This window comes from Lissotriton helveticus, chromosome 4_1 (assembly GCF_964261635.1).
Source record: "Lissotriton helveticus chromosome 4_1, aLisHel1.1, whole genome shotgun sequence".
Taxonomy (NCBI): Eukaryota; Metazoa; Chordata; class Amphibia; order Caudata; family Salamandridae; genus Lissotriton; species Lissotriton helveticus.
The window spans coordinates 1,020,445,830-1,020,469,989 of NC_136063.1; the positions used below are offsets into that span (position 1 = coordinate 1,020,445,830).

The 24,160-nt window shown below is 43.2% G+C and overlaps 1 protein-coding gene across 1 annotated transcript in view; it reads left to right on the forward strand.

Moving 5' to 3' along the window:
• SEMA5A (semaphorin 5A) overlaps window positions 1–24,160 on the forward strand; it is a 1,863,338-nt gene that overhangs the window by 1,001,276 nt on the left and 837,902 nt on the right. The window contains exons 7-8 of the mRNA XM_078687625.1: window positions 16,994–17,092; window positions 18,068–18,281. Of these exons, the coding sequence (XP_078543751.1) occupies window positions 16,994–17,092; window positions 18,068–18,281 (313 nt within the window). The remainder of the gene's footprint in view (window positions 1–16,993; window positions 17,093–18,067; window positions 18,282–24,160) is intronic.

Genomic DNA, 24,160 nt, shown 5'->3' on the forward strand with positions numbered 1-24,160 from the left:
CGGTGGCTTCCGCCGGCCCGGAGGATGCGGAAAAAACGCAATCCTAATAGGCCCCTATGTGTGGTGCAAGAGTTGTGATGTGATGGAGTGGGGTATATGTGAATGGTTAAAAATACCTGCCTAGTGAGTTTCAAATACTTTATTATTGCTCCCAGGTGGTAGAATTAAAACCGGGGTAGAGGTGGTAGGGTGCCTAAATGACAATGGGTTTAGGTGTACCTAACAACTTCTGTCTGCCAACATGTTTCGTGCGTCCCCCAAGCACTTCCTCAGGACTACACAGGGACCAGCCCTGTGTTCGCCACTCCTAACAAAAGCCCAAATAAGCTAATAAATGGAAAAATATTCATAAATGCTGCAAAATAATAAGGCATGCATCTGGTACCTACGCAACATAAATAATCACGTGGTTCATGAAATGAGGCCTAACTGTGCCCCATGGACTCGGAGGGGTTTAGTATCCAGGCAGAATTTGCTCGTAGGATACCGCACTCGGTCTCACCTATGTTTCTCCCTCCTGTCCTGCAGCATTTATGAATATTGTTCCATTTATTAGCTTATTTGGGCTTTTGTTAGGAGTGGCGAACACAGGGCTGGTCCCTGTGTAGTCCTGAGGAAGTGCTTGGGGGACGCACGAAACATGTTGGCAGACAGAAGTTGTTAGGTACACCTAAACCCATTGTCATTTAGGCACCCTACCACCTCTACCCCGGTTTTAATTCTACCACCTGGGAGCAATAATAAAGTATTTGAAACTCACTAGGCCGCTATTTTTAACCATTCACATATACCCCACTCCATCACATCACAACTCTTGCACCTATAGTCTTTTTGTTAGTGCCCCTACATAACTTCGCAAGTCGCAGCACGCCCCAGCCCATAGAGGACTGGGATGGCCCCTATGATGAAGCATGTCACCATGGGGCAACCCTGGTGAGTGAGGGGAAACCAAGAAAAGGAGCAATTCTCCTTTTCTGTTACTATATACACTATTCCGACTCCAGTGAATGTTGTGAATAGGAATATAGGTATCGGCTAGGCTCCTGATCTCTGGCAACAGAGACCATTTGTGATTAACATCTATAGCATCAACAGGAATGCAGTTTAGAGACAACCCTCAGGGTGGTTTAAAAACTGTTCCTAATCAGGTGCTTAAAAAACGGATGCAGTTAAAGTGAGAGCTGCTTCTTGAGACGCTCTGAAACCCTTCAGTCCAAAAGCTGGACATGAAACCTCCTCAGTTCAACTTTGCACTGGATCAGTGTTAAATATGCACACAGCACCAATTTGTGCTGTGTGGGTATTCAACGCTTTGGACCCAATTCAGAAAGGTAACATTAGACCTGAATAACTTAGACCAAAAGTACAACTTTACTACTTTTTGGTATCCACAAAGCAATTTACAAGTAGTATCTTTATGTGTGTTAAGGTTCACCACTCGCGGTGGAGGTTCCGCACCACACAATTGTGGAATATCTGCTCTTGGGGCAGAATGTCCACACTCTGGTTGGAACCTCTGCACTCGGGGTGGACCACTACACTTGGGACAGAATGTCCAAACTCTGGTTGGAACCTCTGCACTGGGGGTGGACCACTACACATTGAAATAACAGGACACGCACCATCCGCTGGCCGTGCAGGTAACAGCAGTGGGGACCCGTGTGTTTTTTTTTCGAGGGACGATGCAGAGGGAAAATTAAAGAAATAATTAATTTTTCCTCTGCATCACCCCTCGAAATCCCCCCGCATACGGCCCCACTGCTGTTACCTGCACGGACCGCGGCTGGCGAGTACTGATGTATGCTGCAACACATATGCCTAGATTCACACATCATGAGATAGAATTAATCAGGTTGTACAACCAACATAGTACAAAATGTCTCGCTTACAATTGAAAACAGCTAAATGTAGGCACTGGGCTGTTATATATGTGTATGGGTAGGATAGGGGCATGTAGGTAAGAGTAGAGTATTACAACATGTTGCTAAACATTGGATTACACAATGAGTGAAGGACACTTGTTACTTGCAGGTGAAAAAACAAAAGCTGTTTGTTAGGAATTGGTTTTCTGGTTGGCAGAGGTATGTACCCTGTCGAAGCAAGAACCACAAGCCTAGTCAGGGTAAGTCTGTAACACACTTTAAATTAACCTGTGCTCACCCTCTTGGCACAGAGCAGCAGGTTTAATTTAAGAGGTAACATGTAAAGTATTTGTGCAACACATCAAACAGTAACACAGTGAAGACACCACAGATATATTCCACATCTGTTTTAAAAAATAGAGAATAATTTTATAAATGAAACAAGACCAAAACAAAAAAATCCAATCAGCAGAAGTTGAGATATTCATTTTGAAAGATTAAATGCAAAAATAGAGCTTAGAAGCAGACAGTGCATAAGAGAGGTAATTGGTCACACAGGACCGGTACAAATTAAAGAGTTCAGGCCAACAGCGATGGATTGAGGGCCGGCTACAAGACCCACCCAGGGACCACTGAGCAAAAGTACCTTGATGTTGGTCACAACCAACGAGATGCATCTGTGATCCCCACGCAGTTGGGGTGTGTGCCAGATGTCTCAATTTAACAGTGAGGATGCGTCAGTCCAGTGAGCGCTTCTGGTATGCGGAGCTTCTGGATGCGATGCGCTAGGTGTCTCTATGATGCAGAGTCGATGCGTCGATCTTCTCCATGCAGTGATGACGATGCATACGTTCTGAAGCAGCGGATCCAGAGGCCATGTGGCAGTTTCAAGTGCGATGTGTCAATCTGATTCCTGCAACAGAGGCAATGTGTCAGTTCCGATCGGCGCAAAGTGTCAATGAGTGGGTTCTGGCAGATTCAGCACTTTCAGCTAACTTCCAAGGGCCCAAGACTGGACTGGCACCACATGGTAGGGAAGGACTTGCAGCAGACAGAGTCCAGGTCCAGTTTGCAGGTTGAAGAGAGGTAGCCCTTGCAGTAGAAAAAAACGAATTTGAGAGCATTTCACTACCAGGACATGTAAAACTTAAAAGTACATGCCCTACTTTTTAAATACACTGCCCCCTACCCATGGCCTACCTTGAGGGGTGACCTCTATGTAATACATTGGATGGTTTGGGCCTGGCAAGAAGGTTAACTTACCAGGTTGACATGGCAGTTTAAAACTGCACACACAGGCTCTGTAGTGGCAGGCCTGAGACATGTTTAAAGGGCTACTTAAATGGGTGGCACAAACAGTGCTGCAGGTGCACTAGTAACACTTAATTTACAGGGCCTTGGTACATGTAGTGCAATGCACTAGGGACTTCTAGGTAAATGAAATATGGCAATTGTGGAGGGGACTTCTAGGTAAATGAAATATGCCAATTGTGGATAAGCCAGTTTTTCCATGATTTAAGTAGAGAGCATGTGCACGGTAGCACTGATTAGCAGTGGTAGAGTACCCAGATTCCTAAAGCCAGCAAAAATGTGGTCAGCAAAACAGGAGGTCAGAAGGCAAAACGTCGGGGGAAACCTTGCCAAGGATGCTAGGTCAAACACTGTTGAACAAATGTCAGGGCAGGAGAGCCAGTTAGCTATAAAGGGAGTGTATTGGAGGGGTAATTGTGAATTGTGATGGCCAACACACACCTCTACAACAGTGAAGATATATCAAGTAAGATAGAATACCATTAACCTATTCATATGATTCATTAAGTGGCAACAAGAACGTCACTGGTATATTTGTTACAGCTTCTTTTCTTCAGTTGCATATTTAACAATTATGAGGTAAAAGTGTATTTCAGAAAATTAATTACATAAAACTTACATACAATAAAACAATGATTTAAATGCAATGTTACAAAATTATTAAGACCAATTGAGATCACTTTACCCCTTCCATGTTCATGACGAGCTCAGCTTGTCATGCAGTACACTGCTTGTGTGCTCATGACGAGCTGAGCTCGTCATGAACAATGGGATTCAAAGAGGGGCAGCACCAAGCGGGAATTGCCTTAGCATTGATGTGGTTAAGTCCTAACATAGCATAACTCTCTTTAAAAACAATAAATACACAAAATGGCACTCCTTAAAAAGAAATAGAAGGTGGAGCAGGTCTAGTAACCCCACCTAAAAAACAGTGTCACCCATGCGCAAGGGAGGCTATCTGTATAAGCAGCCCATATTGGCCTGAGCTAGAGTTCAAGACCTTTAGCTTTCCTTATTAATTCGGCCATAAATAAAAACTTGATTAGATCAAAGACAATGTAAATAGTTTTACTCCCCTTCAAGATTGTCATTGCCTCTTGGTATCTCCAAAAGCCGTAATATAAGCAGAGTAGGGGTATCCATTTCCCACCAGGCTTTGCGTATGCTAGACAGAAAAATAATAAATAGTGTATGGATTCATTTGTAGCTAGCGAGCACATAGTGCATATGGGGAAGTGAACAACGCTCCTGTTCGAATTCCATAGGGTAGTAAATGACCCCAGCTCCAGTGTATCATAGCAACATTTTAGATATAATCTTTTTGCTAGTTGCTAGAGCGGGAGGCCAAGAAAGGTTTCATATGGGCATCCTACCACGTTAGGAACTGCGAAAAAGACTAGTGTATATGTGCTCCCAGTAGTGTTTTTTTTCTGACCAAAAGGATCCAAGGTCCAATTTTTCAAACCATTGGTGGACATGTTTGAACCAGGAAAAAGTCTGGGCTTAGTCGAGGACCAATAGTTCCTCGACAGCCATCCGGTATGGCCTCAACTCTTCCGTGCTTCAGAGCCTCACCCAATACAAAAGGGGCCTTAGTCTGGCTACTTCAACTCTTTTTATGTTGACATCATAGAACATCAGTATTAAGGGAGTGCTCAGTGGGAGACGTTGTAGTGTGCGGACAAACTTGTTTTCGCTTATGGTAAGAGCATCTAGATTAGCATATCCCCAAAAGTTCTGGCCCATGCAACATGGTTAACAGTTAGTTGTCTGTCATGAAACGTCTTCCACGATCAGTTCACGTATAAATGTTATACATAAGTCAAAATTTAATAAAACCTCAGATTTCCAAGTTTCTCCAAACACTATACACACAGACATGCATGCACACACACACGCACACACACACACACCCACCCACACACATGCACACACATGTGTCTGAACTTACCACCCCCCCACCCTGCTCCACCAGAATGTCATTAACCCAAACAGCCTGGCTGCATACATAAAATATGAGCCGCCACACTTAAACCCTTTCAGACCTTATAATATGCCACTGAATGTGTTTGTCTGTTTGCCCCTTCTAATTAGAGAGGATCTTCAGACAAAGGATCAACCTGTTTGGGATGTCCAGCCAAGATGTTACCCCTGGATACAATTTCCTCTCGGATCCATCTTGGACATGGTGTGTGAGTGGAAGCAGGATCTTGACTCTGAGACATGCAGCTCCCACCACATCCCAGCCTGTGTCAAGATCCTAGCAGCTCTACATTTCTTTGCTACTGGTTCATTCCGAAAGGTGTCCAGTTGCATTGTGGGCATTATAAGGCAAGCCAATCCCGACCCTTGTGTCAAGTTTTGAGCTGTATAAGTAGAAGAGTGCATCTTTACATGGGCATGCCACATACACTGGCACGAAGGCAAAGGGTTGCTATGGATTTCAACTTCTTTTCCCTCTTCAAACGTGTGGTAGGTGCAATTGATTGCACTTATGTGGTACTTCTACCACCTCACCACAATCCCCACATACTCCACAACAGACATGACTGGCACTCCATCAATGTGCAGGGTGTGTGTGATGCCAGTGGCTGCTTTACTGATGTGTTTCCAGGCTATACCCATGACAGCTACTTAATCCACAGGTCACCTCTTGTCTGGTGGCTGGTAGCGTCAGAATTTGATAACATCTGGCTTCTGGGGAGTGCTCAAGCACCATACACGTCTGATACGTATAAATGTTTTGTTAATATACACAACCATTACAAATGGTACATACATGATTCCAACAGACACTGCATGTACTGTGTCATACATTATTAACTCTACAGATGCAACAGGGACATGTACAAATATTTCATAATTTTCCACCTCAGGTGATGCTGTATATGGACTCTCTCTTCTCTTCATCTCCTCACAGCACACATATGTGCACAACTCATCATGGAGCACAATTGTGGTCTCCTAAAGTCGTGATTCTGATGTATTGACCTTACAGAGGGGCCTGCAGTACTCTCCTGAGGTTGTGTGCAAGACAACAATAACCTGTTGTGTCTTGCACAACATTGCAGTACTTCAAGGCTTACACATACATTTGAACCCTCACCAAGGACTGAAGAATGGAATCCAAGGAACCAGACCATTGTCCCAAACAGTGGGCATGGTATGCAAGTAAATGACCAGCTGGTTGACACTTTGTTCTCTTGAGCCACTGTATAGGTGTACAATCAGTGTACCTCAGGGTAGGTACAATAGGGTACAAATACATATATGAGTCATCATAGAGTGCCCTTTTGATCTCCTAAAGTCACAATTCAATTGTCTTGACTGTACAGGGGGTGTTGCTTTACTCCCCTGAAGTTGTATGCAAGATAATAGTAGTCTATCGTGTCTTGCACTGCATTGCAGTATGTCATGGGTTACACATACCTCTGAGCCCTCACATTGGTCTGAGTCCAGGGAATCAGGCCATTTCCCAAAACAGAGGGCAGGGTATGCAATTGCATGAACTGGCTGGTTGCCATTTTATTCTTAAGTAACCAGTTTTGTTACGGTCTTATGTGGTTTCCCAGTCTGCTATCATTGAGGACTGATGGACCCTTTAACATTCTATCCATAAATTCCATCATGAGATTACCCTGTAAACCAGACATAATGTATGTAAACAACAGCTGTTGTCAAGAGTAAAAAAGATAGGCCATGCAACATATTTCTTGCATATGATAGAAATTAGTGTGGAAAAAATTTCAAGGGACTCCATTGCCCTAGGAGAGTAAATGTCACTGCATGTGTGAGATCTCCCCAGACAGTGGACATTACAATGAGTCATTCCTATGTTAGAGTGAGTAAGGATTGGCATTGTGTAAACAATGGAAATATACAGGTATATGTGAAACAGATTAAATTAAAAATAGGTTGTGAATTGGGTTATAAATACTACTACAAACAATCATGCCTCCCCCATGGTTTATATGTGGTTTGCAGTGTGGCCCACTGTACTTTTTACAATGACCCTTACTTATCCTATGTTACCTGGGGGTGAGAGGCAGTACCGAACACCTATTAGTCCACTCACTGTACATTTTAGGGACAACCAATAATCAAAATGTAACATACATATGCACTGTTAATTACATTTTGAGCCTAATGTCAGCTTTGGAGACAAAGTAGTCTTTGGTGCTGACCTAGTGAGGCTAGGAACGATTAAATATTTAGTGGCCATAATCTAATGTTTACCTATGTTGTATCATGATAGGTAGCATGATGCCATAGAAACACACTACACACTGTTAAATCTCCATGGTGCATATGTGATGTACTCAGACATAACTGAATGTATAATGGCAAGTGTCTGTGTGGAGTTGTATTTAGAAATCAAAACATTAAACAGATGCATGTATGGTTATGTAGTAAATATATATTGTTTCTGTGTGTGCTGCTACTTATGTGGCAGTATAGCTATATGTTTGTCATACATACACCATGGTGCAAGTGTACCTTTGTGATGACCTGGATTGTCTCCTCTGCTCAGAAAGGGACTCCCTCATGAGGCCAACTAAAATGTAGAAGGTTTTTTTCAATTTGTGTGTGTGATGCTGAAAGCCTTACACATACTAATTTAGTCTAACGTGCATCTATTATTATATAAAACTGTCTAATTGTTACTTCCAGGAAGCATGATAAATAATTTACAAGGAGTGAATAGCATTGTTTGAGATGTAAATGGTGAACTTTCACATCTTCTATGCAATTTCCTGTATGTCACTTCCTGTGCTATTGTTATTGATTTCTGACCCAACTTCGGAGACTCTGCCCTGTGTGCAAATATTCCGCTCCTCATTTGAGGCGGAGGTTTCGTCCTCGGTGTGGAGGTCCCCCACTCTGGGCGGAGATTCACCAATCAGGCCGGAAACCAATGAAAATATACAGGAAGTACCATAAAGGAAACTACATACAGGAAGTTGAAGGCAGCCATTGTGTGTACATTCTGTGCCATCCTCACCTCATAACAACATCCTCCAACATCTGCTGCTCTGTATATCTATCTTGGCCCAAACGTTTCTGAGGAACTTGATGCCAAGGCATCCCCCTTCAGTGAGTCTGAATTCAATGGTCTTACTGAGGGGGTGTTTGAAAAGTACCCCAGAATTATGGGGGCCCAGATAGTCAGTTGAGTAATGCAGATCATACACAAATCTGGTGTGATCTTACTACCTGTTGGAGTGCAGAGGGTGTGTACTAGATGTGGGCAAGATGTGCCGCAAGCGCTAGGAAGCCCTGCGATGCTAGGCCTGCATCACGGCCCAGGACACTCTGGGAATGTTCTCCTAGCCTGGAAGACACTCCATGATCAGTTGGAGCACTTTGAGCATTCGGAGAGCTGGTTAGAGCATAAAATGCATTATGTGTCTTGAAGTATGATCTGAGCGGTGAGAGAGATGTACTATCATGTGTTGTTTATCACCTTTCACTTTATCTGAGTAATGGATACAAAATGTATAAGATTCTTGTGCATCAGTAGAGCTACTGCAAGGCTATTCTCTGAAGTAATTCTGGGACTTGTAGTTTTCAGAACACAAATGGGTAAATTTTCATTACAATTGCATTTTTAAGAAACAAATGCATGTGTATAATTGAGACTAGTGAACTAAAGACCTTTTAACCGTTGTATGCTTTGGTGAATTAATAGATTTGCTTATGCCCATTGTTGGTATGTTGGTATTTGTGTGTTGTATGTTATATGATAGTGGGGTGGCTGTATGGGGGCGCTTGTGCGGGTGGAGGATGTGCCTGTATAGGTGGAAGGGGTGCCTGTGCAGATATGGGATGTGCCTGTGCAAGTGGGGGGAAACTTGTGTATGTGGGGTGGTGGCTGTTCAGGTGATGGTGCAGGTGGTTGGGTGAGGTGCAGGTTGATGTGTTGGGTATCCTCCTTGTGTTGAATGTGAAGGAAGACTTTGAATCCTTTTTAACATGCCCTTATCATGTTTGTGCCAGTGGTAGCAGTTGATATGCCCCATGACGTTGACTTCCTGCATGTGCAGGAACCTCTGCTCCAGTGGGTGGATCTACTTACTATATGTGGAAATTAAATGAAGAAGTCAACAGACAAATACACCAGTTCATTGTGTACAGCTTTTAACATAGTTACATATTTGCATTTACAATGCAACTATGATGTTTTCAAATTCGTGTAAAATGTAATGTACCAGTTACAAAACATAGTTGAAATCCCCAGCAGAGGTGATCAACTGTTTCTGAAGAAGAAATTGGATGTTAAATTTGCAGTACTTAGTAATATGGGACTTGAAGTGTGATAAACAAAATGAAACACATCAGAGTAGAATTCATCATGAATATTTGCACAAACTTGAAGTGACTACCATAGTCACATTTACACTTCATATTAAACATTTTTCTAATGGTGTCATTGTGCCCAATTCACAAAGAACCCCCACAATAGTGGTGGAATCTTTGCGTTGCAGTTTCTCATTGTGGAGATTCTGCCACCAGTGCACTGGCTGTTTGTGAATTGTGTCCATTATTTTAACCAGCATAACTTACCTGACACCTCAGTAAGGTTGTTGATCACTGGCAGCCAATGCAGCAGGTGATGGTGCATGGGTGAGAGAATGTCCTTCTCAAGTGATGAGAGACGGGTTCCGGTTTGTCTACCAAGGAGAGCTCCGGCCGCCTCTATCCTGGTGAAATTCTCCTTCACCCATCTCCTCTCATCCTGCCTCTTCTTTTTGATGTAATTGATCATCCGGATATCCTCCTCCAATGCACTGACTGCATTAGCCATTTACGGCCAAAGGCTGCCTTCTGTGTTGCACTGTTGAGGACGGAGTCAGACTATGGAGCTTTTTGTAGTTCTCCACTACAAATTTTACTTTCATTTGGGTCTTCTCATCTGTGAAGTTTTTCTTCCTCCTGACAGTCAACCTGCTGACTATAGACAGATGGGCAAGACAAGGAAAGGCACAGACCAGCCAGGTGACAAATGTTTTTGGCTAATACAGAGCCCTGGATGTGTACTGCTTTTATGTGTTTGGCATTGTGGATGTGTCTGTAATTCTGGTACTAATTTGCGGGGGGCTGTGTGGGAAGACAGTTACCTTCAGCGGGCGTGTTGTCCCTGAGTGTTAGTCCCTCCACGCCCTGGTCCGTCGCGGCGATCTTGTGCCGATTGAACGGAGGGCTGGGAAGAGGGGCAGAGCACTTCCGGGTTCTCAGGGCGGAGCGACAGTCAGCGCTCTAGTGGGAAGGGGAAGATCCCCACTTAAAGCACATGTCACAGCAAAGGCGCAGCGGGCACGCCGCCGGCACGCCAAAGGCGCATCAAAGTCATGCCCATCTGCGCCCGTCCGCGCCTGACCGGGGTCAGGGGCCAGAACCCCTGCCGGCTCCAAGTCGGGTGTGCGCTACAGCTTTCAGCAGCTTTATGCACTCGGTGCCATGATGGGAGAGGAGTGCAGGCACAGTTTAAGGGCAGACAGTAACAGCAGGAAGTGCAATCACTGCTCCTTTACGTTTAGCTCACAGTTAGAGCCAAGGGAGTCTGGTCAGAGACTGAACCTCTCTATGATCAACTATCGATCTATGAGGAAGCATAGACGGCACATCTATGACCATCTATCTGATGAACAGATAGATGTCCTGTTCCTCACGGAAACATGGCTAAACAAGGATGTTGCCCCTGACATCCTGTAAGCCCTCCCCAACGGTTATGGCATTGCGAGGGTGGATAGATCCACTGGGAGAGGAGGGGGTATTGCAATAATTTATAGGCATTCTATACAGTGCACCCTTTAGCCCACTTACATCACGGACAGCGAAGCAGGGTTCTTTACCATAACTGTATCTAACAACTACATCATGAAGGGCCTTCTAGTGTATAGACTCCCAGGATCTCCCACACAGTTTGCTCCTAGCCTTATTGAGTATCTGGTCCGGCCAGCAATGAGGTATGAGAAACTGCTGTTATTAGGAGACCTGAACCTGCACTTCGATGATGTTGCCGAGGCAGGGGCACAAGGGATCTGCCAAGAACTGGCAGCATTGCAGATGACACTCAAATCAGACCTTCCCACGCATTTACTGGGCCACTTACTTGATCCAATCTTTGCAAACTGGGACGCGCTAGAGATGGAGCCGCCGCGTCCGGTTCCCTGGTCGGATCATTTTGTGATCCTTTTTAAGGTGCAGATGCAGGCTAGTAAAGTTCAAAAGACAGTGGAACATAGGACAAAACACAGGAGATGGGCGAGCTTCTCACAAGGGAACTTCAACAAAGCACTCTTACAGGGGGGACCCCCGGGCGGGAGGGAGATTGATTCGGCCTGTGAAGCCTTAGATAAGCGCATTACGGAGGCACTGGATAGTTGTGCACCCTGGGCCGCCAAAGCACCCAGAAGGCAAGCAAAATCGGCCCCTTGGTTTGGAGAGGAGCTTAGATTGGCAAAAGCTGCCTGTAAATGCCTAGAACGGCGATGGAGAAGGGACTTCTCGGTCCCGAGTATGAATGTGTACAAAGTGAGTCTCAAGAGCTACCATGCCCTCATTAGGAAATCGAGAGGATAGAATTGAGAGTGCGGACAACTCGATAAAGGAGATGTTTACCATTCATAAAGAGATCTCCTGCCTGGCCAATATTGCTGCACCAATTATAGGCTCAGTGGAATCCTGCGACCGGGTGGCAGAGTTCTTTGCCAAAAAGGTGGAGAAGATATATTCCACCTTCCCGATCTCAGCAAGGGTAGGGCATGCTGAGGGTGCGGCCCACAGCAACATAAGAGGAGGAGAAGGGCTGAACACCTTAACCATTCCTGACCGCAAAAGCCTAATAAAGATAGCGAGCAGCATTGAGTCTGGTTCCCCCAGAGATCTGGCTAGGCCCGGGGTGCTGAGAGAGAGTATGGAGGGCCTTGAACCATATATCAGGCATCTGTTAGATCTCTCCTTTAGTTCAGGCATTGTGCCTAAGAAATGGACGGAGGCAGTGGTCTTACCGCTGAAAAAGAAGCCGAATGTCAGCGCGGACCAGCTAGACAATCTGCGGCCCATCTCCTTACATCCATACCTCTCAAAAATTGCAGAGAAGGTAGTGAACAACCAGTTAACGGCTCATATTAACAAACATGGCCTTCTCCACCACACCCAGTCTGGTTTCCGAGCATTGTACTCGACCGAATTGGCCCTGCTCCTTTCCACCGAGACTATTAGAAAGTACGTAGATGAGGGACAGACCGCGGCCTTAATTTTATTAGATCTGAGTGCCGCCTTCGACACGGTGGCCCATCACACATTGCTACAATGTCTCGGAAAGGGAGGAGTGGGTGGTAAAACTCTGAAATGGATGGAATCCTTCCTGCGGGACCGCAGTCCTCAGGTAGCCCAGGGACCTCATCTGTCGAAGAGCATCGGGCTGAAACAGGGGATGCCTCAGGGATCTACCCTTAGTCCGAAGATATTCAATCTTTATGGAAATCCTGTGGCAGAGATTGCGGGGAAGTTCGGCATCAAAGTCGTGTCTTACGCCGATGACACGCAATTGGTTGTATCCCTTGTGCAGGGTGACGATAAGGCAGCCTGCAACTTCAACTCATGCATGCAGGAACTAGCAATATGGATGGCCGACAACTGCCTCAAACTGAACGGGTGCAAGATGAAGGTGCTGGTGGTTGGTAAAGCTCCTCTGTCTGGACATCAGCTTGGTGGCCACAGACCCTGGACCCTACCCCTGTGCCTAGTGAACAGGTCAAGAACCTAGGGGTGTGGCTTGACCCCAAGCTCTCGTTTGAGCACCATACAAGGCGGGTGGCAGGCACATGCTTTGGAGTCTTGCGTGGTCTCCGTAAGACATTGGACCTGCTGCCCTCTACAGCTAGGAAAACCATGGTCCATGCCTTGGTAACCTATAGGCTGGACTATGGAAATGTCCTTTACCTGGGTGCTAATGTCAACTGCATACAGAGGCTGCAGCGTATCCAAAACGCAGCGGCAAGCATGGTTCTGATGCTATCCACGAGAGCCTCCTCCAGAAGGGCCCTGGTTGCCCTGCATTGGCTGCCAATCAAGGAGCGAATCCTGTTCAAGGCTCTGTATGTAAGTCATAGGATTTTACACAGGAAGGGACCCACTTACCTACATAACCTTCTGACCTTGTATACCCCCTCACACCAACTGCGATGTAGCGGAAGGGGGCAGGTCAAGATCCCTGCTATCAGAAGGGCAAGAATGGGCGGCCGCTCATTCTGTTTCCTGGCGGCTCAACAGTGGAACAAACTTCCAGGGTACCTTCGGCAGGAGGCCTCGGAGACAGGTTTCCGTAGGAACTTGAAAACCTTTCTATTCCCCAATTAAAACCTTCCTATTCTCCACTGACTAGCTTATGGGTGGCTGGGTCTGAATGAGGGGGGGGAGGGTGTCGGCAAATTGCCTCTTGGCTGTCGGTACCTCAGCACGGGGACACACTAGCCTAGTGTAACCAGGCGCATTACAAACTTGCATATTATTATTATTATTATTATTATTACATGGGTTGCAGGTGGCATCAATTGTCTCCAAGTGTGTGCAATTTCTCTTTCCCTGCCCCAAGTGTGGAGTTTCTGTCCCAAGCCAGGTGGTTCTACCACAAGTGTGGAACCTCTTCCCCCAGTGTGGAACCTCTTCCCCCAGTGTGGAACCTTTTCCCCGAGTGTTGAACCTCTTCCCCAAGTGTGGAACCTCTGCCCCGAGGGTGGAACCACTGCCCGAGTGTGGAACTACTGCCCGAGTGCAGAACCTCTGCCCGAGTGTGGAACCTCTGCACCTATTGCAGAACCTCTGCCAAGAGTGCGGAACCTCCGCATGCGTAAATGTACCACTCATAAGTCCCTTCGTGAATATTGAAAAGTAGTAAAGTATGACTTTTGGTCTAAGTTAGATTTTTTGCCTAACTTTAGTTTTGTGAATCAGGTCTTCAGTCTTTATCAGGGACACTGCTTTTTCACTGTGTGACTACTGATCATGCAATGCCATGTTCAAGTAAGAAGTGTCACAAATCAACTTAGTTTAAGATGAAATGTAAAGATTAGCTTTTCACGATCTGTCACTGGTATATCTCATAGATCATACTAATTAAAATACAGAAGTCAGGTACCGGAAGTGATTCTAGGTCTTGATTTTAGATAAAATCCTATAACATTTGCAGTACTTGAGATGGTCCTAATCAATGAGGATATTTAGAATCGTGGCATATTCTTTGACCTTGTACTGAGCTCTCCTGCTTTTTGGCCAGAGTTGTGCTATAGAAATAACTTATACATACTTACATAGATATGCAGAAAGGTAGTCATTAAACATTAAAAAAACTTCACTATTTGAAAGATACATATGACAATATTTTATAGTCACTAGAAGAACATATTCCAATGAAGGCTCTTCCTTTCACCACTTCTGTAAGTATCTGTGTCCACCTATTCTCTAAACGGATATATGTAGAGCTCAAAATTCTGTCCTATGCTGACGATACACAGCTCATTAGTAGACTAGAACAGCGAGCTCCGCTTTCTATGGTCAGTCTGAAAGATGCCATAACTACAACTTAGCAATGTATGAACTCCAAGCTGTTAAAACTCAGTGCAGGTACAAATGAACACTCAATGTAATGACAGACTTTGGCCTAAGGATTTATATTACCCCAGTTGCTGGCATCTAAAGCTATATCACTGAGTATTACCATCAACTCGGACTCCTCCTTCTCTGCCCATGTCAATTTGGTTGTCTCCGCCTGTTTTTGATATTGTGCATGCTCAGAAAATTGCTAACTTTTAATGCAGCAGATAAATACACAGCAGTAATATTTTTCCTTATCAAATGAGACTTATACTACTGAAATAGATTTTATGTGGGGCTTCTGGGATACCAGTAGTTCAAACTTCAACTTGTCCAAATGTCTGCATGCAAGATGCACACATTTGAACACATCTGGAATGTGCTTCACTCACTACACTAATTGTTGATAGTGCAGCAAGTACAATTTTGGGCTCCATGTATTGCCCTTGGACAAGAACATTCGGACATAACGTTCCCTACTACATACTATTCCTAACGGACCGCCGCAACTAAAGGAAGCCTGAGCAAACAAATGACGCATTGAGGTCACTCCCATTGATACCTAGACCTGGCCTTTGGAATATAGTTACTCTGAGTTTTAGAGCCCTCCTAATCAGACATCCTTGAAACAAGCCCTAAAAATCTACTTGTTTGCCTAAGAGATGAGGTTCTTTACCCCATTTGTGCATGTTTTTTGTTCAAGTGCCAGGAAATCAACAGCCATTAGCATAACTTTAAAGTAAAAATTTAACAATAATCGAAAGGCCCAATTAACAAATATGTATGATAAACACAGTTTATTCGATGAGTAACCACAAAACTTTCTTAACCAAGCAATTTACAGCACTCAGGGCCAGATTTAGGTAGGTAAATACCGGTCGGTAATGGCCGATTTCGGCCGTTACCGACCGGTATTTGGAGTTTGAGATGTAGGGGCTTTAAAAATTACCGATTTGGTAAATTTACCGATTCAGTAAATTACCAAATCGGTAAATTTACCGAATCGGTAATTTGAGATGTAGGTGGCACTGTCAACAGTGCCACAGGGCCTTAAGGATTCGTTATTTACCACCAACTATTAGTTGGTGGTAAATAACGAATACATGTGTATATGCAAATCTGTGCATGTACACCTGTGCCATGTGGCACACATACATGCCCTTTGGGTGTTCCCATGCATCCTCCCATGGATTTTGTCATATTCCCAGATTTACCATTAGTGGTAGACCTGGGAATGCAATAAAATGCTACGCCTCCTCAAAGCAGGTGTAACGAGGAGAAATATCTGTATTTCTCCTCGTTGTTTTCCTCTTTCCATGTGTGCAGCCTTCTGCAGCACACATAGAAAGATGAAAATGTCCCTCAGGATAGTTTTTGTGCAGGAAGGTGTGCCTTTCTGCTTAAAAACAATCCTGCTTAAACATAAGCACCCTTGCAGGCACTCTTGCACCATGGTGCAAGGGTGGCTGCCTTGGCGTTAGGTTGCCAAAGTGCACCAGCGTAAGGAAAGGACAGGAATGAGCCATATCATGTTAAATACGGCAGATTCCTGCACTTTCTTTTAACCCAGTGAAACAAGGTGGCTGGCTGCATTGCGCTGCATGAAAGTATGGAAAATTGCCTTTTTTTTGGTCCCAATGCATGCTCTCTTTTTGTCAGCACATACAAGTGCTTTATGTGAGGCCACCAATCATCCATACTAGTTTCTGTTTGCTGTAGTTGTCTTGCTCCAACGAGTCAATCTAATGATACCAATTTCATTTTTAGATTCCAGTTATTCATCACATCTACAGATCTTTTTAAAATGGGTTAAGTTTTGCTTTTTATGTATATGAGAGTTATTAATCTACTAATTTGATTTGATTTTCTAAACAGTTTTGCACTCCTGAGTAGTCATCGCAGATCACAGGTTAAGAACCACTGTGCTAGAGCACATTATCAGTATATATAGACTAGCTATGCAACTCCAGGTCCACATTAGGAATTTTCCCCTATATAAGTGGAATTTGTTGTCCGAAAAATCTGCAAATGCTGCTGCTCTAATTGACATTAAGGAAGGCAAATTCAACTTTATGTACATCCAAATGACAATTGTGACTTATACCTTTCAGTCGTTATTGATTTGGGTTTCAAGTGGGCATGAGATGCGCCAGCCCTGTGAAATCTTTATAAAGATTGACCTGGTTTATCACAGCATTTGTGTTTTTTCTTGTCCATGGTAGGATGAATGCCAGAACTACATCCGAGTGCTCCTCATTAGCGGCGACCGGCTTTTCACATGCGGAACAAATGCTTTCACACCCATCTGCACAAATCGCACGGTAAGTAGAACGAAGATTACCCAACTGACTAAAGAAAACCGCTGCTTCTGAATCCAACTGCTTCAGTCGCACCCACTAATGAATGCTTTTTACTTTACTAACAATAGCATTGGCTAGATGCAATGATCATTCAGGTTTATGTATTCAAATTTGGAGTATTGGTGTTTCACTATCTGTGAACATCTTTAAACAAATACTTTTTATCTAAGAATGAACATATGAAGTTGCAGTTTATGAGAAATTAGTGAGATGTATCCCACTAGTACTGCTGAGTTCTCCAATCAGGCAGAGCCTGTGACAGAGGGAGGTCAGACAAGATGGCAGCAAGGTAAGGCATCCCCTATCCCACAATTAGATGTGGAAAGACAAGATAGCAAATTAATCAATCAATCTGGATTTATAAAGCGTGTTTAATCACCCGGTAGGGTATCCAGATGCTTGCAGGTCCCAGAGGCTTATTCATTCAAATAGCCAGGTCTTGAGGCCAAATCGAAATTCCATGGAGTGAGGTTATGGTCCAGTGGTGCATGGGGAGGCTGTTCCAGGTCTTTGCTGCGATGTGGGAGAAGGAGCGTCTTCCACTTCTGCTTCGGAAGATGCAGGTAATATGGGCAAGTAAAAGGGAGGCAGAGTGTAGTCCAAAAATGGTAAGGCAAGTGAACCTCACTCCAGTGACCTGATGGTCTGCAATAGTGCTGAATATAGTGTGTATACTAGAGAAATGAGAAGGAGGTACAGGCAATAAATACAATTCCTAAAACAATGCTAGAACTGAAACGACTAACAATTAAAAGATGGGATTTAAATTTGTAAGGACTCTTAAAAAAATGTTTTGCTTACATAGAAATAAAAGAGGGAAGTGTTAGACATTGCTAATGGTCAGGCGGAAATTCTAATTTAGATGATAGTGCTTTGATGTCCTTTTTAAACTGATGCAATTATTCACTGTTACTCTTGTTTGCTGTGATTTTACAGTTAAGTAATTTGACAGAAATACATGATCAGATCAGCGGCATGGCTCGATGTCCATACAGCCCACAGCACAACTCTACTGCTCTTCTTACATCCAGTGGAGAGCTATATGCTGCCACTGCCATGGACTTCCCAGGAAGAGATCCGGCCATCTACCGCAGCCTTGGGGGACTGCCGCCTCTACGCACAGCGCAGTACAATTCCAAGTGGCTCAACGGTTGGTGACTCTAAGCCTTTATATGTTTTCTTCTCTAAGCAAATGTTTTTTTCTAAAACTGAACTCTATATAGTTGTTCAACTTTACATTGGTTGTGCTTTTTAAAACATGTTTTCCCCAAATACAAAATGCCTTGCCCGTTATGCCCTGTTTCACAATTTTTTCCAGGACACAGGGTATGAGAAATTGGCTTCATACACACAGCCCTTGAGACCTGTAATGACAGCCACCGAGTTTTCTTCTGAGTTGCGGCCAGCCAATGAGAATTCTTGGCACTGAATATTGCCACCGCTACAGTGGTATCGAAATGGCCAATGGGAGAAAAAGCTCCCTCAGCCAATCAGGCGGTCCTATTTATTTAATTATTTTGGTAACAGGGGACCCCTGCGCAACCCACCATCCAGATATACCTAACTTTTTCTGAACATTACCCCCCTAATGATCAACCTGAGCCCTTCTTTAAAAGCTAATTTCTTGAAAACAGCTATATGGATTTTCACCAAATTACAAAAGAGTAAAGTTCTAACTTCCTTGCAATTCTTTTGTAATTCTGTTCAGCTGTTTATTTCTGTATGGGATAGAAAAATTCCTATGGAAATGAACATGGGACGTCAAATATTTGGGTCCTTGCTTTTTTGGGCCCTACTCAGTGTAAATCTGTCTGATTTCTTTTTTTTAAAGATTTGCACAGAGTCAGAGGGTGCTAAAGTTATTAGCAAAATAAAAAACACCCTTCCTATGGAAGTTCTTACCTATTACTACATATTGGCGGGTAATATATATAAAATATAAAATACTAACTTCTTGAATATCGGTAAAGTCACCGCATTCAGTTCTTATTTTGTTCGTGCATTACCCATGATAGAAACGCCACTCTTTTTAACAAACGAGGAGCCCAACATACACTCTGCTGCAGAGCACTTTTGATCTATTTATCTTGACTGAGCAAGAAATTAGTTTTCGGTGTTTTCTCTCGCTGCATGTGAAAACTGTCAGATACCGGGATGGATCCCACAATGAAAACAGAGCAGTGTGAGCCTGGCCCATACTGTTTCACCGTGCCTGGCTGGTTTATTATACATGTTTGGTTTCCTCCGAGCCCGGTCAGCCTGGGTTTTGCGTTCGACACTCACAGGGAAAACAGCGGCTTCTGTGGTGAAATTGTCTGGACAGGATTCTGAATGTGCTGCATGCAAATTGCTGGACTAAAAGCCGCACCGCCCCATCACAATAAACAATCGAAAGTGATGAGCGCCCTCGATGCTACAGAAGGGGATTTTGCTTCAGTGATCACTGAGCAATTTTTTTGTTTATGGTCCTATAATTCCATAGAGCGGTTTTGGTGACAAGATACAATCTCATGAGACTAAAAACTTGAATTAAATGTTACCAGGATTGTAATGTTAGGCCATAAAACGTCATGGCTTTTATGAATTTTTATATTATCATGTTTAGTTTGGCTTAGTTGGCATCAGGATGATTTACAGATGCTTTTGCAAGGTTCAGCTACCAATGGCAGCTGATTACCGGACAGGATGTTAATAGTGTGTTTATCTTTCTGGGAAGAAAGCTAATTTAACGAAGGCAAATAAATAAGATGGATAGAAGTCTTAGTATTTTCAATATTCTAACACATTGATAGTAAAATAAAATCATGACTGAGAATCAATGGTCTAGGTTTCTCACTGTTTCTAAGCTCGTATGGTTTATGTAATCTCCGAGAAACATGGAAAACAAATAATGGGCTGACTTTTTTAGGTCGAGCATTCGAGACCTCTTGTATATATGTTAGTATATACTTATTATATACTTATATGTGTATGTACTTTGTGGGCTCTGGAGATCAGCCCTAGGACTTGTCTGCTTCCACTTAGGGACTTTTTTTTCTGTTCAACAGGCGTTATTTAACTATGCTTATAGAAAACGACCAGCAGAGGTCAGTAATATACCAGAATTGCTTTCTGTTGAGGGACTTTTTTTTAAATTTTTCTAGCAACTGCCTATATTTAACTTTCTTGATAGAAAATGACCAGCAGAGGCCAGTAAAATACCAAAATCACTCTAGAATTATCTAGATTCCGGTCCATAGAAATTGTCTTCCACATGACCCGTAGACAATAATATTTTTTTCAAATCTTGTATTTTCAGTGCTATGAACACCGAAGGCCCTGATTTTATATTAAAAACAGAACTTTGGACTATACCATTTCCCGCTGGAAGGCAATATTTCTCTCCATGTGTTCCCATACCTGGCGTGTCACGCAGTTCGGTGCTTACTTTCCCTCCATGTTAAAGAACAGTAGATGTTTCAGCACCCAGGCTAATGTGCTACATAGCTAAATACATATAAGGCCCCAGAGGTGAGACGGATTGCATTGCAAATGTTTGTTTAATATTTGCAATAGCTTGTTTGTGAACTGCAACTGTCTAAGGTTGATGTGAGATTCAAGGCCTTATTTAGAGTTTGTTGGTGGGATACTCCGTCAAAACGTGACTGGTATCCGGTGTGCCACATTGCAACTGCCACAGTATGTATGCACTTGTACAACACCAGACGGGTCATCCGCCTTGTTTGTGACAGAGCATTCCTTCCGCTGCAGAATCAGCCCATTTGCGACCGGTAGATGCATCAAAGGCAATGCATTTGCAAAAAAGGTAATCACAATTTATTGCGATTACCTAAATTGTGGCTGCATTTAGTGAATCGCAAATTTCGATTTCCTATTTGAGATGCATCAAGCCTTTCCTAAATGCGACTTTGCATTTAGGAAACACTAATTATCATCAACTTGAAGTTGATGGTAATTTGCAAAATCTTTGAAAAATGCCAAATCTGCATTTTTCAAAGTGACATGTGGTGCACACATATGTCCTTAGGGCATGTGTGTGTGCCACATGTGCACACCTACCTCCTGGGGGGTGCATCAGGGGGGCCTTAGGCCACCTGGCACCCTTGCAATTGCATTTGTAATTTGCGATTACAATTTTGTAATCGCAATTTGCGAATGCATGCCTATTAATTTCTATGGACCTATAGGCCCATAGGAATGAATGGAGTGGCATTACCTATTAGCGATTCGCAATTTGCGACTCGCTATTAGGTAATGTGTAGGACTCACAAATAATTTTACGATTTGTACATGCATAAGGAATTGCAATTCCTGAACAGCCATTAAATATCGCTATTTAGGAATCGCAATTCCTTATGTTGATGCATGTGCCACTTAATCTTTTCTGACAGGTAGTACTATACTAACTATTGCATACTGATATTACAATAATGCAAGTCCTCACGTTTAAGAGTTTTTTAACGTTTTTCTTTACAGTTCTGTTAAGTGTAGAAAACCCATTTGCAAAGGGATAGCAGAATGTTTGTGTCAGCCTTTCTGGAAATGTAAAAGGATGCAACTGTTAATGGATGTTACAAACCTGAATATTTGTGGTAATCAACAAACTCTTCCAAGTAAATCGACAATGATTATATATATATTTATATTTATATATATTTATATATATATATATATATATATATATATATATATATATATATATATATATATATATATATATATATATATATGTATATATATATATATATATATATATATATATATATATATATATATATATACACACATACACATGGTACTCTTGGAAAATGTACTCTAAATGTAGAATAATTCCTTGCTCAAGCAATTTTCTGACTATTTTTTAAACGTTTGTGAGTGATGATCATAATTTGTATTACTTTAAAACACTGAGTATATTATAAACATGATTCTAAATTGATTGATGTTTGGTGCTCAAAAAATGGGTCTAACTATTAGGCAACTGATTATTTCACACTATGGGGCAGATACACCATTCTTTCATGCAAAACAATGCAGCAAGGCGACTTTCTGAGCTGTGTTGTATGAAAGGAAGAGGGCAGAAATGCTCCATATTTACAAAGATATGGACCATTTGTTCTCTCTTGTTGTGCTGGTGCCCTGTGTGCTGCTTAGCGCCAACACAGGCACCCTAGCACCATAATGCAAGGGTGTTGGCGTTATGGGCAGGATTGGTTTTGTGCCAGAAAAGACATCTTCCTGTATCTAAACAATCCTTTGAGGCATTTCCCTCTTTCTATGTTTGCCGCAGAATGCAGAACACGTGGAAAGAGGAACTAACGGGAAAATAAAGATACTGCTCCTCATTATGCCTCTGTCAGGTAGTCACACCAATTTGGCACAAACCCAGACATACAAGTCCTTGTAAATCGTGGTTTACAGCAAAGAAGTTGCAAGGGAGTGCCCATGCTCCACGATTGTTAGCTTACCCGATGCAAAGTAACCCAAGGCAGTGCTATGCGCTGGTGTTGCATATGCTTTGAATTTACTAAACCAAGTCACGCCATGCAGAGTGGCTGTGCGTGGCTTAGTAAACCCCAGTTAAGGACTCCTGTTGCCTTGCAATGACAATGGAAGTACTTAGTAAATCTGTCCCTACATTAACAGACCTGCCAACTCACATGGTGTCGCCGTGTGACCAACGATTTCAGCTCTCATCACATGGCCAAGCGTTAAACAGTGACTATGATAAGGTAGAACCATAAGAAAAGCTGGAAACCATTTCACATACTAGATTTCCAGCTCATGAATGCATACTCTGCACTGCAGATCTATTCAGGCTTATGAAAGCACTCTGGGACAAGGACAGCTGCTCAGTGAAGGTACATTGCAGTGTTCATCCTATGTAGCAGTGGCTTCTGACACAAATAAATATCGGCAGGCAGGTGGAGAGGGTGCAGGGGGTGAAGGGCTGGCAGGAAGTGCCTGGGGAGCGTGCGGCAGAGGGGTTAGTAAAAAAAAACTCTTCCCGCATGTTGCCAAATGCCTCACGCTCCTCTGCTGCCAGTGCCCAGTCCCAGCAGTCCCTGGAACTGTATCACGGACTCCCCATCTAATCCCCGCACTGCTCTAAAGCATGAGAGCAATGTGAATAGGCCTGAGCGGGCTGGATTAACGATCGCTCAGGCACAGGAAGTCTGTGCTGTTTCTCCAACCCGGCTGTGCAATACCGCTGGGTTGGAGAAACCTAAGTGCACAAGTGAGTTTGGCTAGCCTAAGGCGGCCGGCCAAACTGACATGCACAGTTAAAAGTGCACATCTATCACTCCTCCCCCACCCCATGACCCGCCCCTCCCTGCATACGCTGGCTTAGCCAGCAGCTGAAAAATAAAACAATATTAACAAGCATTGGCATAGCCAATAGGTCTCGCCTTTAGGACCTTATAAGTATTTAGTCATGCAGCACAATATCCTTACTGCAACAGCATTAACTGTTGCATGGCTAAACACTTATAAGGTCCCAAAGGTGAGACCTATTGGCTATGCCAATGCTTGTTTAACAATGCATTAGAAAAATCATCACATGTATTTCAATGTGGAACCATTTGCATCTTTGTATATTTGTATCAATGAACTTTTCGTGGTTTCATAAATATGTTTTTAGCCTTTGAATAATCTGATAAATTGTGAAAATATGAATAAATTAAAAAATATAATAAAATGACATGCAAAAAAAAAAGGTTACGCGCATGAATCGATCATTCTAGTAATGGGCGGCTCATGGAGCTCAAGCGAGCAAATAGAGAAAAAATACAGGTCGCGTTGGAGTTTTTTTCTTATTTCCTTTGTGTTTTTTCCCTCCTTACTCCTTGATCTACAAATTAATTCCAGAGGGTACCTTTCCATCTATAGTGCAAAGCCAGAGGAATGGCACCCCACGAAAGTGACAATTGCTAAGAGAGTAGTCAAGTCAGAGCTAGAAAGAGAGCGAGAAAAGACTGAAAGATAAGGGCGAGAGAGAACGTTGACAAAGAGAAAGACAGAGACAAA